Raw genomic sequence first — 20,196 nt, forward strand, 5'->3', positions numbered from 1 at the left:
TCAGACCACACTTGCTGAATGAATAAATGATACACAAATACACAAGGAAATATCAAGAACTGTAAAAGCTAATTTAAAAACTCTCTCTCTGGGGCGCCCGGGTGGCTCAGTTGGTTAAGTATCCAACCTTTGATTTGGGCTCAGGTCATGATCTCACGGTCCTGAGACTGAGCCCTGTGTCTGGCTCCACGCTGGGCATGGAGCCTCCTGAAGAGTCTCTCCCACTCCCCTGCTCACACGCACGACGTGCACGTGCTGTCTCTCAAAAAAGTAAAGTAAAATAAAAGTGATCTCTCTGAAACTGGGGGCACCCAAGCTAAACGCTCTATTCTGACCTATGTAGGCTGATCACAAATATTCCATGTACATAACTCACATGGTTCTCATCTGTCTATGAACTAGAACTCCAGTCCATGGCTGTGCAATGGACTTTCTTCCACTAAACCAAAAAGCACATGCTACATTCATTCATTCATTCATTCATTCACAGCAGGCACAGCTACAAACTAAACAATGTCTCTCTGAGCCTCTCTCTCTCTCTCCCTCTAGCATAGCTCTGTCCAAAATATCTCTAACATAGCTCTATCTAAATGACAGCTGTCCCTAAAGCCATCGCCTTGGGAGACCACGCCTTTATTCCACTACTGGACTCAGCAAATGGTTATCAATTCTTTGATGAAATCACAGTCGTGAGATTCTCAAGTGATCCAAAAAGCATCACTGCTATAAACACTTTTGAAAACTCTTCTGTAAGAGTTTTCATAATCAATTAAGCTTTTTTTAAATGCCTGGGATACCTGGGTGGCTCAGTCGGCTGAGCATCCGACTTTGGCCCGGGTCATGATCTCACGGTTCGTGGGTTCGAGCCCCACATCGGGCTCTGTGCTGACAGCTAGCTCAGAGCCTGGAGCCTGCTTCGGATTCTGTGTCTGCCTCTCTCTCTGCCCCTTCCCCACTCACACTCTGTTTCTCTCTGCCTCAATAATAAATAAACACATTAAAAAAAATTTTTTTAAGATTTTTTTAAATGCCTTACTTTTAACTAGAACAGCGTGGTTCAACATTGTATCACGAACTTTATTTATTTCTTATTGGCTTCGAATGAACTGTGACCATTCGAACATTAAATGTACTCTGAAGATACGAAGATCCACCACAAACGAGGACACCGAAAATACTTTCCCAACATCTCCAAAGAAAGAATCCAAGAACGATGACCAAAGGTAGCCTTACTGGGGGGGGAAACGTTCAGTCTGCTGAAACTGATGACCTGAAGAGACAACACGCACGGAATACACGCATTCAAATCCTACTTCCTCTAGAAGCCATGGTGTGTGCAGGGACAGCTTCACGGTTCTCCCTGACGCTGAGTGCATCACGCGCCCACAAACCCAGGATGCAGTGGATTGTTCTGATTTGGGGAATGACGTTCTTTCTCCCCAGCAGGTTTCACTGTGAAATGAGAAGCCGGCACTGTTTTGTGAGTTATGAACCACCTGTTCTCTCTCAAAATAAAAAGGGCTTGAAAGCAGCAATGGACAAGAGCTAACGGCTCTAAGCCTCTGTGAGATTTTACTCTAGAACAATTATATTCCTGGATTCACGCAATCAAAAGCAATTTCAAGTATAGACCTATATCATCTCTTTTATCCCCAAATAGTAAAAATGTCTACTATTGTAACTGAGAGCTAATTTTGAATTTATTGTGTACTGAATTCAATAATCTGTATGTACTATACATAATCTATAGTTTATACCTAATTTGTATCAATTATACAATTAAAAAACATTTTAGGTGGATTAAAACATTTTAAATTATTTAGCAATAATTTTTATAAACTCCCACTATTCCACAATAATGAGAGACTACTGGCAAAGACAATCCAGTAATCATCATCTCATATATTTAATGTAAATATAAAATCTGTAGAGATTTATTTAAGAAAAAAAATTTCTTAATGTTCATTCATTTTTGAGAAAGAGAATGAGCGGAGGAGGGGCAGAAAAAGAGAGGGAGACACAGGATCTGAAACAGGCTCTCCAGGCTCTGAGCTGTCTGCACAGAGCCCGATGAAGGGCTCAAACCCACAGACCACAAGATCATGACCTGAACTGAAGTCGGACACTTAACTGACTGAGCCACCCAGGCGCCCCAGAAATTTCCTTTTTAAATGTTTGACAGTAGTTACTATTGTTCACACTTTCTGGGCCTGTGGCACCTGACCAGTGAGAAAAGAGCTCTAAGTCCACTATGCGCAAGCCAGACTAGAATTAAACACAGACTATAAATTTCTAAAGTGGGGGACCACCAACAGTAAAGGTAATACAAGTATTACTAGTAACAAAACTACATAAAAGTAGAACACATCATCAATAAGAAAAATAAATCCATATCCAAGTAGCTGCTTCCTTAATTCTCCCTTTTTACTGTATCCAAATAAGCTAAAATTAGGGGCACCTCCTCAGTGGCTCGAGCATCCAACCCTTGATGTTGGCTCAGGTCATGATCCCGGGTCCTCGGATCGAGCCCCATGTCAAGGTCCACGCTGAGCATGGAGCCTGTTTAAGATTTTCTCTCTCCCTCAAAAAAAGAAAAAAAAAAAGACAAAGATTTTTCTCTCTCCCTTTGCCCCTCTTCCCTTTCACATGCACTCTCTCTCTAAAACAAAAAATTAAACATTAAAAAAAAGCTAAAGTTGGATATACATAGCAAAATTTAGTATTCTTATATAAATGCATCAGGACTACTGTTTTACTATTACTTTATCATTTAGAAAAGTACTGTAATAAGATCAAATACAAACTGCTAGTGGACTAAGATTAAAATATGTTAGATATTTAACACTACCTAGGAAAAGCCAAGCCCATTGTTTTTAATGTTTCAGGAAATTACTTTATGAACTACTGTCTTAATGTTCCGCACCATCAGAACATATCAAGGCAAACCCAAGCTAACTTAATGCTAAAAATTACAAATAACTCCAGAAGAATCCTTTTTCTTTCTTTTTAGAGAAATAATTCTAAAAACACATTTGGGGTACTTTTATCTAATGAACAAAATTATTCAGGCTGATTTTGCAGTCTCAAGGACAAGTTATCAGAAACACAGAGTTAAGGCTTTGGGATCATTTAGTTGCTGCAGGAAACACTGCTAGGAGAGAAGGAAGTCTCCAATCCTCCCATATTCTGGCTGAGACCTTGCCAGTCACACAGGCAAACGTGACGTGCAGGACAGTGGCCAAGAGCAGGGTTTCAGAGCGACAGGAGGCTTCACTGTCTGTGTGATTTAAGGTCGGACACAACCTCTCCATTCTCGTTTGTAAGGCCGGGATGCCAGTATTTCCCCATCTGCCAAAGGCTAAGCTGGGTGACATACATAGAGCCCAGGGCCAGTGCCTGTCCCAGAGCCTACAAGTCATGGCCCCATTCAATACACATGCCGACAGACACAGCAGTACAGACACGCACACGTGCCGGTTTCTACACAGACATTCTTCCTAGCTCCGTCCCGACAGCACCTGGACGCACGGACACTTCACGGTGGCAGTGAGCTCACCTACTGTCCGTCCAACAAAGCTCGTCTGGCTCCAAACACCACTCTTCTAATGCAAGGGATCAGGACTCGCTGGAAGAACGGGTGCTCCCAAGGCTTGGGAAGGGAGAACACGAGACGAGCACTTCCTGCCGCGGCAGAAAACAGAAAGAGTGGGGGCCTGCTGAGAAGACCCGGGAGCCGGCCTGACGAGGGCCACGGCCAGATCTGGAACAAGATGAGCGGCCAAATAACAACAGGCCTGGACTACACCCACAGGAGCGACAAATAAGCATATTAAGTCCAGGCCGATACACGAAAATCAAACCGGGGAGAAAGGATCGTCTTCCTTACAGAAGAATTCCAGTGAATAAGCGTGGAGGAAAGGAAGAAAACAAAGAATCACCATTCAACAAAAAGCAATGGCTGCAGTCAACACGATCCAGGGACAACTACTAAAGTCATCAGATTCTGAAACTAGCAGAGAAAAGGATGAGGGGAAACAGGTGATCTATTAATTACAGTGGGAAAAAACACTAACTTGACTGTGGAGAAGTCTGGCAGACGTGGCCCACTGGGTATAAGACATATTAGCTCATTACCATCTCCCGGATATGATGCACCTGAAAATCAATGTGTTCTTCTTGCCAAGAATGCGTAAGTAACCTTATGCTGATCAGGAGAAGACACCCAACAAACCCAAAGTAAGGGACATTCTACAAAACAGCTAATAACTAATCGGCTTTCCTCAGGAGTCCACAGACATAAAAGGAGGAAAAAATGACAAACTGCCAACGGGAGGAGACTAAGGAGATGTCACAAATAAACATGAAGTGAGACGCTAGACTGGATCCTGGAACGGAAGAGGGTCAACGGGGAAACGCGCATGACTCACACAGGCTCTGCAGTTCGGGTAACAGTGCTGCCGTCAGGGTAGCCCGACCTCCCAGTGTCACAGTTACAGCGTAATATGCGAGATGTCGGTAGAGAGGACACTGGGTAAAGCACATATGCAAACTGTACTATTCCGACTTTCCTGTAACTCTAAATTTACTTCAAAGTCGTTTTTTGAAGTATTTTTAAAATAATGTATCTGTAATTATCTAAATGTACAAGGGCTATCATTTTGTTTTTCTTTAAAATCATTAAGTTATACTAAAACATGCTTTAACTGCTTTAGCTAAAATACATAAGTCTACAGAACTGAAACATTTAATCAATAAAACACACCACAGATCCCATTACCTGTAATTTCATATCCGTACGCAGCCAGTTGTCCAGCCATATATTCTCCATCCGAATTATTGTGAGAACAACCCCACGTCCGCATCCAAATTTTCTGTATGCCTGGAATAGTGCTATCAAATAATCAATGAGAAAAAAAAAGTAAGTCTCAGTTAGGGATTTTTAGAACAAAAAACACTCAATGACTGCTGGGCATATTATGCAAAAACATACTCACGGCAACCAATTCACAACCTATTCATGAAATGTACCAACTTAGTCCATAATCAGTTGTTACACCAAAAGTCTAAAATCAAGATAAGACAGCCCTAGAGTCTAAGTTATGACTCTCGACATAAAAATATCTTCCTTTTCTCTGCGTTTATTTTAAATTCAGTACTCCTAATGTACTGTCACTAAGTTAGACTCTGAAAAAGGTAAATACAAATAACAATAGAAAAGAAAATGGTTCTAGCAACAGAAGCAAATAAAGAAAAACTAAGCACATCCACCCGCTCACGGACTCCTATAAAATAGTTACAATCTTTGTAATTTACAAATAACTGAATCAAAACAGAAAAACCATCACTCCCAGCATAATTAAAAGTACTCCATATATAAAAACAGAGTTATAAAAAGTTAATATTTTTAGAATGGGAATAAAGGTCTTCTAACTCGAAGTGCCCTAATAATTTAAATTTAAATAAAAGTTACCTTAAAGACATATTTAGATCAAATTCAATGAACTTCAGTTATTAAAATATTTAAAAAGTTTAAATTCAAGCAGACATCAAAAACTTATTGTTACAAACAAAATCTAGTGAATTAAAACTTTCAACAATTTACTGTCTAAACAAATATAAGCCTGTTAAAATTATACACCTGCGTAATCCTTTCTAGCTAGGTTGTATTAGAATTTCACAAAATTACAGACCTTATGATAAACAACACAGTAATTTATTTGTGCCCAATGCCTTTAGCTGATCCAGGAGTATCTGTAAATTTGCCAAGAAAAATCAAATACCCAAAGCACCACTGTCTCATAACAATTACAAAATCCAGTAAAATTCTCCATTTGGAATTAACAGAAAATTACGTACCAACTACAGTGATATCAAAGAGATCCTGGGCCATGGAGGCAGGCGTTGGGGGTGGGGGTGGGGGGTGTGGTTCCTTTGTGTATGACAAATACCATCCTTGATCCTGTTCATCTTCAAGAAACACGCCACCTGACATCTTTTTACTTTTTTAACCCATTACTTTGCTAAATTTAAAACCATTCAAATAAAAAAATATCTCCTCCCCAAAATTCAAAAGATTTTTAGAAAGAGACATTATATATATCACACAGACCAGTAACACCAGCTTCTACCCTGGTTGGATACTGAATACAATCTTAAAACAAGAGCTTACCTATCGCTTGGTGGACTGTTTTCTTCTTGCAAATATTTTTGGGTGTTTCGCTTTCGCACCTTCGGAACAATGTGCTTCCGTGAAAAATGCCTGTCCTGTGGCTTTAAATCTTCCTGTGACACGAGGTCTTCTATGTCGTCCAGGAGGGTGTCACAGGAAGCAGAAGGCATCTTCTCTGCTACGTAAAAAGCGACAGGTGTGTGAGTCCCTCACAAGTCTCTTTCATATGTATCACCTAATCTTGAATCTGGTAAAGCCTTCAGGTTTAACTTCAAGTTCCAGAAAATGCAAGAGATAAAGAAACACAAGGAAACAATCAGACAAATCCTACTGATGATGGAACATCTCAAGGTTCAACTGAAACTATTTCTTCAGCAAATCAGTATCACAGAGAAAAACCAGAAGAAAGACTATTCACGGTGAACAAGTCCGAAGCCTAACTACACGCAATTCGTGTTCTTGACTCTGTGTCATTGTCCAACAAGCTGTCAGATATTCTGGGAACAACCAGGAACATCAGAAAACGAAGTGGGTGTCAGATAATATTAGAATATCACTGTATATCACTAGATACAAAGTACTGATACAAAGTATTGCCCTTCTGTTTAAAAATCTTATTTCTGACACAGTAAACATGATTTTACTTTTTATTTGATGTTTTTAAAAAATCTTTTTATGGAGCACCTGCATGGCTCAGTCAGTTAAGCGTCTGGGATTTCAGCTGACGTCATGATCTCACAGTTCAGTTCACGGGATCGAGCCCCGTGTCAGACTGCCGACAGCGTGGAGCCTCTCTCTCCACCCCTCCCCAACTCACTCACTCACTCACTCTCTCTCTCTATAAACAAATAAACTTTTCTAAAAATCTTCTTTGTATAGATGAATACTGAGTATGCAGAGGTTAAATATCATTATGTCTATAACTTTACTTTAAAACAATAAAAATACATTAAAACATTCAGGAAAACATTCACAAGTCTTAAATTTAAGACACGCATACTGGTGTTCAGTATCTTATTCTACTTTCCTGAATGTTCAAAATTTTAATAATTAAGAACAAAAACGTGGACACGGCTTTCAGGAAGATAGAACAGGTGTACTTTCTCCTATCCGTCCCACTAACTACAATGAAAAACACAGGCATTACATATCAAATAAACCTCAGAAGACTGTGAAAGGGTAGAGAGAAGGCGGACTGGCTGGGGACCCTGGAACCCGAGGACCAGCACGATGCTGAGGTTCCCGGGGTTTCTTCCGCCTCCTCTGTCCCAGACTTGGAGCTGAAGCAGCCCGCAACCCAGAATCGCCAACAGATACAGTCAGCAAACCTGTTCTCTTTTCAAAGAACCAGAAAAGGGGCAGCCTGGCAGGACAAAACTTTCAGACAGCAACGATTCTACCCCACAAAACACAAAACCACAGCCCCACCTCCTGAGTTCTGCTTTTACGAGGCCATAATGGGGCACCCCAGCCACCCAGGCAGAACTGGAGGAGGCCACATAGGAACCCACGTCCCGCCAACCGGCCAACCAAGCGGTAAGTTCCCCTCGCTCCCATAGCAGTCAGTGAAGACCAAACCTATGTACAAGTTTACAATTACATTCCTATCACAATCCAAGCAAGATGTTCACAATCCAAGCAAGATGTTTTGTAGACATATATAAGATTGTTCTGAAATTTATATGGACCAGTTAAAAAAAAAAAAAGGTAACATATCTGAAACAATCGTGAGAAAAGAAGAAAGTGGCAGAACTGAGCTGCCCAATTTGAAGACTTATTACACAGCTACAATAATCAAGACTGTGCGGTGCTGTGGGAGCGCAGGAATATCAATCAACAGAACAGAAGAGAGAACCGGAAAGAAACCCACACAAATGTGCTCAAGCGACTTCTCACAAAAGTACAAAAGCAATTCAGTTAAAGAAAGATAACCATTTCCATTATTGCTGGAGCAATGGGTCATTTATAGACAAAACCTGAACCCCAATCTACGTTTCACACCTTATACAAAAATTAATGCAAAATGTGTCATCACCTTAAACATAAAATATAAAAATACAAACTTTTAGGAAAAACTGTAAGAGAAAATCTTCTAGACCTAGAGCTAGATGAGGAATTTTGGGGTCTGATACCAAAAGCAAGATCCATAAAAAGAAAAATTAATAAATCCGGATACCATCAAAATTTCAAACCTTTGCTCTGCAAAAGACCCGTTTAAGAGAGGATAAAAAGTCAAGCAACACAGGGGCACCTGGGTGGCTCAGTAGGTTCAGCGTTCAACTTCGGCTCAGGTCATGATCTTACAGCTCTTGAGTTCAAGCCCCACATCAGGCTCTGTGCTGACGGCTCCGAGCCCGGAGCCTGCTTCCGAGTCTGTGTCTCCCCCTCTCTCTGTCCTTCCCCTGCACATATTCTCCCTCTCTCTCTCTCTCTCTCAAACATTAAAAAGGTTTCCAAAGTAAAAGTCAAGCGACAGAGTAGGAAAAAAATTTTGAACCACCACTTATTTGACAAAGAACTGGTATCCAGAATTCAAAACACAGTTTAAAAAAGTCCAGTGAGAAAATGAATAAGAGACAAAGACACTTCACCTAAGAGGATCTGAAGAGGACAAGTGAGCATATAGCCTGCATTACTGGCCGTGGGAGAAACACGAACTCCAACCACAAGAGGGCGTCACTACGCACCTACCCGGAACGGCTAAAATAAAAGAACAGTGACAACACTAAATGCTGACAAGGATGCGGAGAAGCTAGATCACTCATACAATCCTACAAGGAACATAAAACGGCAGTCCCTCTGGAACACAGCTCGGCGTTTTCTTAAACAACTCACCTTGTAACTCCCATGCTACTTCTGAGGGTTACCCAAGAGAAATGAAGACTTGCATTTATTCCTCACAAAATCTAAACCCAAATGCTTATAGCACCTGCGAACACCCTCTGCGGGCGGCCGGCTGAACTGCAGTGCGTCTGGACCAGGGAGTCCTACTCTGCAGTAAAAACTGCAGACCTGGGACAAACCACGCTGGATGAATCTCCCGGGAAGCAGGCCGCCAGACTACAGCCCATCCCAAAAGGCTCTGTACGCTGTGCTTACGTTCATAGAACATACTTGAGCCTGAAAGAACAAAAGTTACAGAACACCAACAGAGGTCACCAGGGACTACGGAGAGGATGGTCAGGAGAGAAGTGAACGTGACTACCAACTGTCCCCAGGAGCGGTCCTTGGAGCGACGGCAATGTCCTCTGTCCCAACTATATCAACATCAGTACCCTGGTTGTGACCCTCTGTTGCGGCTTTGCAAGATGTCACCACTGGAGAAAACTGGATAAACTATGGAGCTTATCCACATAACTTTTACTACTGTAAGTGAATCTGTAATTCTGTTAAAATACAGTAATTAAAGGAAAAAATCACCAGGAAAGGAAAGGGAGCGTGCACTTGCGTACAGTAACGGGGGTTACGACTAGTACCACGTACAGACATCAAACCAGTGCCTCCCAGCGTCATCTCATTAACCACTCCCAACGCCGGGCGTCTGGGGGTGTTCCCGTCCTCACTTTAAAGAGCCATCTGAAACACAGGGAAGCTATCGTACCCAAAGATCAACAACAATCCCGTGCCAGATGGGCCCCTGCCCACAGCCTACGCGGCAGCCTACCGCCTGCTTCGTGTAGCAACGACCACCGTGCCTTGGCCGGTAGCCCACACCACTGCGAAGGACCCTAGCACTCCCCGTCGGCCTCCAGCCCCTCTGATGAGTTTTCCCTCTCCCATTCGCCAGATCCCCACCTCTCCATTCACAGCTTTCGATGAACAGAGCAGCGTTCCCGACAGGATCATTTCATGCCCCTCACTGCCATGCAGTCTCTACAACGATGACAGATGATGCCCAGGAAGTCAGACAGGCCTGTGTTCAAAGCTCAGCCAGTTTTACATTGTTAGTAATAACAAAAGATTAGAAATACTCTAACCTGAGAAAGATTACAGTTAACACACATACGACACGGTCGGGGTGAGGCTGTCAATCACAGGCCTCCTCCTTCCCTAGACCCAGAAGTGGGGACCGTGACCCAAGCTTCAGAGTGACCCGTCCTCCTGGCCAGCAGAACTGGTTCGGGTTTGGACATGACAAGCCCAGACCACGAGGATCATCGGGAGGCTTCTATGCCAGAACTAACAGGAGAGATGGCTTCCCTCTTCACTGAAGTGGCCAAGTTGGGAGGACATGAACCTGGGGATACCAGAGGCCACGCTGCCCGCCACGGACAGACCTCGGAAATGAAGCCCAATAGGAGCTGGAGAGAGAGAGCCATAAGGACATTATTTGAGCACCTGGTGCAAAGCCCTGCTCTGCCCCGTCACGTGAGCCAGTAAGTTTCCCCTTGTGGCTTACATTAGTTTTAATCGGGTTTCCTGCTCATGCAAACAAGAACCCTGGCCAACTGAGCAAACTAGATTAAGGACCAGGTTAGTCTTTCTGAAATGGGTCCTATTTATTTGAAATACTATCTACCAGTGAAAAAACAGTAGTGTGGTCAAATAAACTTAGGAAATTCTGCCTCCTTACAGATTCCCAGCACGCATTAGTAGAGCAAAGACTGAAAGCCTGCAGTAAAGAAACTAAAACTCATTTATCTTGGGAATTTTCTGAAAATTAATTTCTCACAGATCTCCTCCTACTGCGGCAGAAGATGTACCAGAGACAGAAGGCCCGAGTGAAGCAGACCCTCAGATCGTCTCCCACATCCCGCACGGACGGATGACTTCCTTCTTGTACTGCGCCTAGCAATCTGCTCCAGTGAATGAACAGCCCCCCCGCCCCATCGAGAACAATCCTTCCACTCTGACTTCAACAAGCTCGGAATCCCACCAACGCCCACTCTTCCTCATCATCACTGTCTCTCCACCCAATCATTACCTTCTCGGGGTAAACATGCTACTTCTCCCGCTGAAAAACCAAAAACCTTCTCTTGACCCCACCTCCTCTAGTTCTAGCTCGATCCTATTTCTCTCCCTTAAAGAAAAACTCCTTGTCCATTTGCAGCGATGTAGATGGAGCCAGAAGGTACTGTACTGAGTGAGTCAGCCCAAGAAAAGTCAAATACCATATGATTTCACTCATATGCAGAATTTATGAAGCAAACCAAAGAGCAAAAGGAAGAAAGGAGATGAAGAGGCCAACCAAGAAACAGATTCCGAATGCTAGAGAACACACCGGCAGCTGCCAGCGGGGAGGTGGGTGGGGAGGTGTGTGAAACAGGAAGGGGAGCACGGGGGGCACCTCTGTTGAGCACTGGGCGTGGAACGGGGGTGCTGAGTCACTAACCGTACACCTGACACCGCTCTCCCACCGCACGTTAACTACTGGAATTAAAACAAACACTTAACGGGGGTGCCTGGGCGGCTCAGTCGGTTAAGCCTCCGACTTTGGCTCAGGTCACGACCTCACTGGCTCATGAGTTCGAGCCCTGCACTGGGATCTGTGCGGACAGCTCGGAGCCTGGAGCCTGCTTCGGATTCTGTCTCTGTCTCTGCCCCTTCCCTGCTCATGCTCGCGCGCTCTCTCTCTCTCTCTCTCTCTAATATAAAATTAAAAAAAAAAAATTTAAGCTCAACAAAAAAAAGAAAGAAAAACTCCTCAGGTTCCGATCCAAGATGATGACGTAGGAAGGAAGACTCGGAAACGCACCTCCTCCCCGGCACACACCGCAGCACGCCTATTCACAGAACAACGCCTCCTGAGGACCTGAGGGCTCGCTGAGCCGCGACTCAACCAAATACAGAACAGTGAGAGGGAGATGCGGTGACCAAGGGCACGCCCGCCCCCGACACGATGAACTGCAGTGGGGAGGGACGGCACTGGGGGACCGGGGACCAGGAGCAGATCCCTCTGTCCTCGGGCACAGGAAAGAAACCCAGTGTAACAGAACACCAGCACATGAAACAGGCAACACGAGCCTCTGCCAAGCAGCAGGGCTGCAGGGAAGCGCTCCAGGTCAGAGGGACTGGCGAACAGCCCGGTAACGCTCCCACCCCACCTAAAACCCCTAGACGGGAACAGGGTCCGGACACCATGACTGGAGGGTCCAATCCTCCCAGCGGACCGTGACTTCTGCAAGCCCAGGGCCCCAAGCCCACACCAGCTCTCAGAAGAAAAGTCGCAGTGTGCAAGGGCTGAGCAGCGTGGGAAGGCTCGCTCCCTCTCCGCTTGGAAACAGCGGACCGAGGAAGGGCCACGCTGCCGGAAGAGGCGGGGTCCAACACCACACTGGAGGGTCCCGCCCGTCACGGGTGGGCGCGGCCATCACAGGGACGCGTGACCTCAGCGAGCCCAGGGCCCACAAGCCCACACCAGCCGTCCTACGTTGCTACGAAAGCCACGGTTTCGTGCTTTACGTGTGCTTTAATGTTTACTGGCTTTTATAAAACTTTTTAAAATATGTCTTGTTTGCTTTACTTTTTTTTTGGTTTTGTTCTTTTCTTATTTTCTTTTCTTCTTTAAGTTCTTTTTTCTTTAGCCTTTAAGAAGCCATAGTTTAAAATTTTTAAGGTTATTCATTTATTTTGAGAGAGAGAGAGAGAGAGAGAGCGTGGTTGCACGAGTAGGAGAGGGAGAGAGAGAATCCCAAGCCGGCTCCGCCCTGTCAGCGCAGAGCCTGATGTGGGGCTCAAACTCCCAAACTGTGAGATCATGTCCTGAGTCAAGAACAAGAGTCACTCACTCAACCGACTGAGCCACCCAGGCATCCCTAAAGCCACAGTTTGAAAGAGCAACTAAGCACATGTGGCTACAGCTCTACCCAGCACAGGTCAGCAAGCACCCACAGTCTGCATAGGGTCCCCATACACAAGGCCGCTCTTTCAACTTTTAGAGAAATAACCATTTCATCCACCTAATCCATAGAAACAAACACAGAAAATTAAGCAAAATGGGGAAACAGAAGAATGTGTTCAAAAAGAATAAAAGAAAACAAAAAAGCCTCAGTAAAAGAATTACATGAAACAGATTTAAGCAATATGCCTGATAATGAATTTAACGTAATGATCATAAATATCCTCCCTGAGCTGGAGAAAAGAGTGGAAGAGCTCAGTGAGACCTTCAAGAAAGACACAGAAAATATTAAAAACAACCCATCCGACATGAAGAATATAACAACCATAATGAAAACCACACTAGAGGGAATCAACAGTACCTAAGAGGATGCACAAGAACAAATCTGCAATCTGGAAGACAGTAACGCACTAAAGCTGAACAGCAATGAGAACAGACATTTTAGAAAATGAGGAAAGTTTAAGAGGTCTTTGGATAACATCAAGCAAATAAACATTCACATCATAGGGATCTCAGAAGAAAGAGAGAAAGGTGCTGAACTTATGTGAAGAAGTAAGAACTGAAAACTTCCCTAATCTAAAGAGTGAAATAGACATCTGGGTCCAAACAGCAGAGAGTTCCAAACAAGAAGAACCCAAGGAGATCCACACCACAGCATATAATAATTAAAACGTCAAAGGTTAAAGATAAAGAGAGAATCCTAAAAGCAGCAAGAGAGAAACAGAAAGTTCCCTAAAAGGGAAACCCCATAAGGCTTGATTGCTCAGCAGAAATTCTGCAGGCAAGAAGAACAAGGCATAATATACTCAAAGCGCTGAAAGGAAAAAAACCCACAATGAAGAATACTCTACCTAACAAGATTATCCTTCAGATTTAAAGGAAAGATAAAGAGTTTTCCAGACAAGGCGCCTGGGTGGCTCAGTTGATTAAGTGTCCCACCTCGGCTCAGGTCATGATCTCACAGTTCGTGGGTTCAAGCCCCGCATCAGGCTCTGTGCCGACAGCTCGGAGCCTGGAGCCTGCTTCCAATTCTGTTTCCCTCTCTCTACCCCTCCCCTACTTGTGCTCTGCCTCTGTCTCTCAAAAATAAATAAATGTAAAAAAATTTTTAAAAAAAAAGAGTTTTCCAGACAAACAAAAGTTAAAGGAGGTTATCACCACTAAACCAGTCTTACAAAGAATGTAAAAGGGACTTCTTTAAGTGGAAAAGAAATGGCCATATTAGATTTAAGAAAAACATGTAAAATATGACAACATATACACAAAATGTGGAGAAGGGAGTAAAAAAAGAAGGCAAAAAAGAAAAAGGAAAAAGATTTTCCATTTCTGTTTTTTCTAGACTGTGTTTGAACTTAAATTAATATGAACTTCCCTTTACTTAGCATGCTATATATGAACTTCATGGAAACCACAAACTCAACCCATGATAGATACACAAAAAATAAAGAGAAAGAAAGTCAAACAAAACACTACAGATATATATTGATCTCAAAGAAAGAAAGCAAAAGAAAGGAAGAACTATGAAAACAATCAGAAAACAAAATTTTTCAATAGTAATAAGTACACACCTATCAATAATTACTTTAAATGTAAATGTCCTAAATGCTCCAATCAAGACACAGAGAATGTTTAAAAAAAACAAAAATGGCCCACCATACCCCACCTCCAAGACTCACCTGAGATCTAAAGACACACACAGACTTGGGGCACCTAGGTGGCTCAGTTGGTTAGGTGTCCCGACTTTAGCTCAGGTCATGACAGCTCAGAGCCTGGAGCCTTCTTTGGATTCTGTGTCTCCCTCTCTGTCTGCCCCTACCCCACGTGTGCTTTTGTTCTCAGAAAAATAAGGAAATAAACACTAAATAATATATAATTTATAATAATAAATAATAATAAATAAAAGATACACACAAATTAAAAGCAAAGGAATAGAGAAATTCACCATCTCACCATATGGAAGCCAAAAAAAGAAAAAAAACAGGAAAAAGCCAGGGCAGTAATACTTCTATCAGACAAAATAGACTTCTTTAAAACAAATACTGTTATTAAAGAGACAAAAAAGGGGCACTGGCATTCCATAATGATAAAAGGATCAGTTCAGCAAGAGAATGTAACAATTCTAAGAATCTATGCACCCAACACCGGAGCACGTAAATAGATACAACAAACACTAACAGACAGAAGGAGAGAAATTAATGGTAACAACAACAGCAGGGGACTTCAACACCCCACTTCCATCAATGGATAGATCATCCAGACAGAGAATCAATAAGGAGAGAAAGTATGTGAATGATACATTGGAGCAGATGGACGTAACATACACAGAATATTTCACCCAAAATAACAGAATACACATCCTTTTCAAGCGCACATGGAATATTCTCCAGAATAACAGGCCATAAACACAAACCTCAATAAACTTAAGAAGACCGAAATCATACCATGCATCTTTTCCAACAACAATGATCTAAAACTAGAAATAAATCACCAAGGAAAAAAAGGAAAAAACAAACACATGGAGACTAAACAACATGCTACTAAACAACCAATGGATCAAGAAAACAACCAAAGAAAAAAATTTTTTAAATACATGGAGACAAATGAAAATGAAAATAGTCCAAAATCTATGGGACACAGGGAAAGTATTTTCTAAAAGAAATATATAGCAACACAGGCCTACCTCAGGAAACAAAAAACTCAAACGATCTAACTTTACACCTAAAGGAACTGAAAAAAGAACAAAGCCCAAAATGAGTAAAAGAAAGGATACAACAAAGATCAGAGCAGAAATAAATGATGTAGAGACTGAAATAACAATAGGGAAAAAAATCACTGAAACCAAGAACTGGTTCTTGGAAAGATAAAACTGAAAAACTTTTAGCCACACTTATCAAGAAAAAAAGTGAAAAGACTCAAAATGAGAAACGAGAGAAGTGACAACTGATATTACATAAATACTAAGGCTTATAAGAGAATACTATAAAAATTATGTGGCACCAAAATGAACAACCTAGAAGAAATAAACTCCTAGAAATATACAATCTTCCAAAACTGTACCAAGAGAAAAAAAATCCAAATAAACCAGGGAGCCTGGGTGGCTCAGTTGAGTGTCCACCTCTTGATTTTGGCTCAGGTCATGACCCAGGGGTCACCGGATCAAGCCCTGTGTTGAGTCAGAGTCTACCCCTTTTCCCCATTCACATCCTCTCTTTCTCTATCTCTCTCTCTGTCTCTCTAAAATAAAAAAAAAAAAGATAATTTTAAAAAGAAAAAATCTGAATAGACCAATTACAAATAATGAAATTGAATCAGTAACCCAAAAACTACCAAAAAATCAAAATACAAGGCCAGCTGGATTCACAAGTGAATTTTACCAGACATTTAATGAACACTTAATACCTATGCTCCTCCAACTATTTCAAACATAGAAGAGGAAGGCGTCCAGCATTACCTGATACCAAAACCCAAGACACCGGAAGAGAAAACTACACGCCAATATTTCTGATGAAGAGAGATGCAAAAACCCTCAACAAAATATTAGCAAACTTCATACAACAATACATTAAGAAGATCATTCACGGGGTGCCTGGGTGGCTCAGTCGGTTAAGCCTCCCGGGTTCAAGCCCCGCGTCAGGCTCTGTGCTGACAGCTCGGAGCCTGAAGCCTGCTTCCGGTTCTGTGTCTCCTTCTCTCCCTGCCCCTCTCCCTCTCATGCTCTGTCTCTCTCTGTATCAAAAAATAAATAAATAAAACATTTTTAAAAAATTAAAAAAAAAGATCATTCACCTCAATCACACAGGATTTATTTCTAGAATGCCAAGATGGTCCAATATTCACAAATCAATTCACATTATGAACCACATCACCAAAACAAAGGATAAAAATCATATGATCGGGGCGCCTGGGTGGCTCAGTCGGTTAAGCCTCCGACTTCGGCTCAGGTCAGATCTCATGTTCGTGGGTTCGAGCCCCGTGTTAGGCTCTGTGCTGACAGCTACCTCAGAGCCTGGAGCCTGCTTCCAGTTCTGTGTCTCCTTCTCTCTCTGCCCCTCCCCCTCTCATGCTCTGTCTCTCTCTGTATCAAAAATAAATAAAACAAAAAAAATTTTTTGTAAATCATATGATCACCTCAATAGATACAGAAAAAGTATTTGAAAAGATACCTTCATGATAAAAACTCTCAACAAAATGGAACTGGAGGGCACACACCTAAACATTAGAAAGACCATGTACGAAAACCCACAGCCACCATCATCCTCAAGGGTGAAGAACTGCAAGCTCTCCCTCTAAGGTCAGGAACTAGACAAGGACGTCCACTCACACCACTTCTTTCAACATAGTACTGGAAGTCCCAGCCACAGCACTCAGACTAGAAAAGGCACCCATACCGGTAAAGAGTGAAGCTGTCCCTACTCACAGATAATCCTAAGGATTCCATCAAAAAACTACCAGAAGGAATAAACGAATTCAATATAGTGGCAAGACACAAAATGAATACCAGAAATCAGTAGCATTTCAATATACTAAAGGCAGAAAAAGAGAAGTTTAAAAAACACCACCATTTACGACTACACCGAAAAGAATAAAATGACTAGAAATATATTTAACCAAAGAGGTGAAAGACCTATACACTGAAAACTATAAGACACTGATGAAAGAAACTGAAAATGACATGAATAAATGGAAAGATATTCCATACTCATGGACTGGAAGAATATTGTCAAAATATACCATATACCCAAAGCAATGTACAGATTCAATGCAAACCCTATTAAAATACCAAAAGCACTTTTTGCAAAACCATAACAAATAATACCGAACCAGAGAAGACTCCAAATAGCCAAATCAATCCTGAGAAAGAACAAAATTGAAGCTATCACAATTCTAGATTCCAATAGGTACTACAAAGCTGTAATAATCTAAACGGTATGGTACTGGCCCAAAAACAGACATATAGATCAACAGAACAGGATGCAGATGCCAGAAATAAACCTACATTTATATGGTCAATTAATCCATGACAATGGGGAAATGACAATCTTTTCAATAAAGTGTGCCGGGAAACTGGACAGCTACATATAAAAGAATGAAACTGGACCATCTTTTCATACCACACATAAAAATAAACTCAATACGGATTAAAGAACTAAATGTGAGACCTGTAACCATTAAAATCCTAGAAGCCAACACAGGCAGCAGTTTCTCTGATATCAGCCAAGGCGACATTTGTCTGGATACATCTCCGAAGGCAAGGGAAACAAAAGCAAAACCAAACTAAAGGAACTCTATCAAATAAACTCTTCTGCACAACAAGGGATACTATCAACAAAACAAAAAGACAACCTACTAAATGGGCAAGATATATGTGCAAATGATGTATCTGACAAGGGGTAACACAAATATATAAAAAACTACTACAACTCAACACCAAAATTAAAAATGGGCAAAGAACCTGAACAGACATTTTTCCAAAGGCATACAGATGGCCAACAGACACATGAAACAATGTTCAGTATCACTAATCATCAGGATAATGCAAACCAAAACCACAAAGAGATATCACCTCACACCTATTAGAATGGCTAAAATCAAGAGGACAGACATCAGTAAGTGGGCAAGGATGTGAAGAAAAAGGAACCGTCATGTGCTGTTGGCAGGAATGTAAATTGGTGCACGCACCACGGAAAACTGTACCGAGATTCCTCAAATAATTAAAAAACAAAACACTATATGATCTAATAATTTCACTATTGGGGATTTATCCAGAGAAAACAAAACCACTAACTCAAAAAGATACGTGCACCCCTACGTTTACTGCAGTGTTATTTACAATAGTGAAGTCATGGAAGCCATCTAAGTGTGCATCAATAGGCTCATGGACAAGGAGAATGTGGTATACACACAATGGAATATTACATGGCTATAAAAAGGATGAGACTGTGCCATTTGAGACAACATGGATGGACCTAGCAGGTATTACGCTAAGTGAAATAAGTCAGACTGAGAAAGACAAATACCATATGATTCTACTCATAAATTCAATCTTAAAAAAAATAAACAAAACGCAGAATCAGAACTACAAATACAGAGAACAAGCTGATGGTTGCCAGAGGGGAGAGTAGTAGGTGACTGGGCAAAATGGGAGAAGGACAAACTGGGCAAAGTAGGAGATCAGGCCTCCAGTTACGGAATAAGTCATGGGGGAAAAAAGCAAAAGCATAAGGAATATGGTCAATGAATACTGTGAGAGCCAAGTAATGGGACAGATGGCAGCCACACTTGCGGTGAACATAACCTAATAATGTATGAACTTGTCAAATCACTAAGTTGTGCACCTGAAACTAATGTAACATTGTGTGTCAACTGTACTCAAAAAATATAAAATAAAAAGTCCCCGCAAGAGCTCCCTACACATATATTTTCTGATACCCCCCATTCTCTCGTGAACCAGGCTTCCACGGCCACCTTTCCACAAAAATTGCCTGTCATGACTTCGGTGACTTCCAACAATACACATAATCACAGATCATCAGTCATCTGACGGGACACCCTCTGCAGCACTTGGCATACTGACCATTCTCTCCTTGAGGTACTTTCTTCACTGGCTTCCAGGACCCCTCAATCTATGGGATCTTCTCTTACCATGTTAGCAACACCCCAATCTCCTGTGCGGGTTCCTCCTCCTCTCTCCCACTTGCCAACAGTGAAACGCCCCCATGGCTCTGGTGATCACCCCATGTGATTTCATCCAGTTCCCTGACCTTGAAATACCAACTGCAGGTGTGTATACAACCGTCCCCAGACACCCCCTGAACTTCAGGCTCAGATGTCCAGCTGCCTATTCAATTCAACAGCCCTACCTGAATGTCGAATCGTTATTTCACACTTAAGTCAAAAAAAGAACTCTTGACTCTCTCCACCCAACCACACACATCACCACCTCACACACCATCACCACCACGACCTCACACACCATCACCACCACCACCATCTCACACACCTTCACCACCACCACCTCTCACACCATCACCACCACCACCTCTCACACCATCACCACCACGACCTCACACACCTTCACCACCACCACCTCTCACACCATCACCACCACCATCTCACACACCTTCACCACCACGACCTCACACACCATCACCACCACCACCACCACCACCTCTCACACACCTTCACCACC

General features: G+C 42.3%; 1 protein-coding gene across 6 annotated transcripts in view; it reads right to left on the minus strand.

Annotated features, from left to right (window-relative positions):
* Nucleotides 1–20,196, minus strand: part of CDKAL1 (CDK5 regulatory subunit associated protein 1 like 1) — a 646,364-nt gene that overhangs the window by 620,524 nt on the left and 5,644 nt on the right. For 3 of the 6 annotated variants that reach the window (XM_029944073.1, XM_029944076.1, XM_029944078.1), the window contains 2 exons: nucleotides 6,170–6,347; nucleotides 4,778–4,890 (listed from right to left, as the gene is read on the minus strand). In XM_029944073.1, the coding sequence (XP_029799933.1) occupies nucleotides 4,778–4,890; nucleotides 6,170–6,339 (283 nt within the window). In that variant the 5' untranslated portion in view covers nucleotides 6,340–6,347. The remainder of the gene's footprint in view (nucleotides 1–4,777; nucleotides 4,891–6,169; nucleotides 6,348–20,196) is intronic. The other 3 variants (XM_029944074.1, XM_029944077.1, XM_029944075.1) reach the window with 1 other exon arrangement.

Source organism: Suricata suricatta, chromosome 7 (genome assembly GCF_006229205.1).
Source record: "Suricata suricatta isolate VVHF042 chromosome 7, meerkat_22Aug2017_6uvM2_HiC, whole genome shotgun sequence".
Classification (NCBI taxonomy): domain Eukaryota; kingdom Metazoa; phylum Chordata; class Mammalia; order Carnivora; family Herpestidae; genus Suricata; species Suricata suricatta.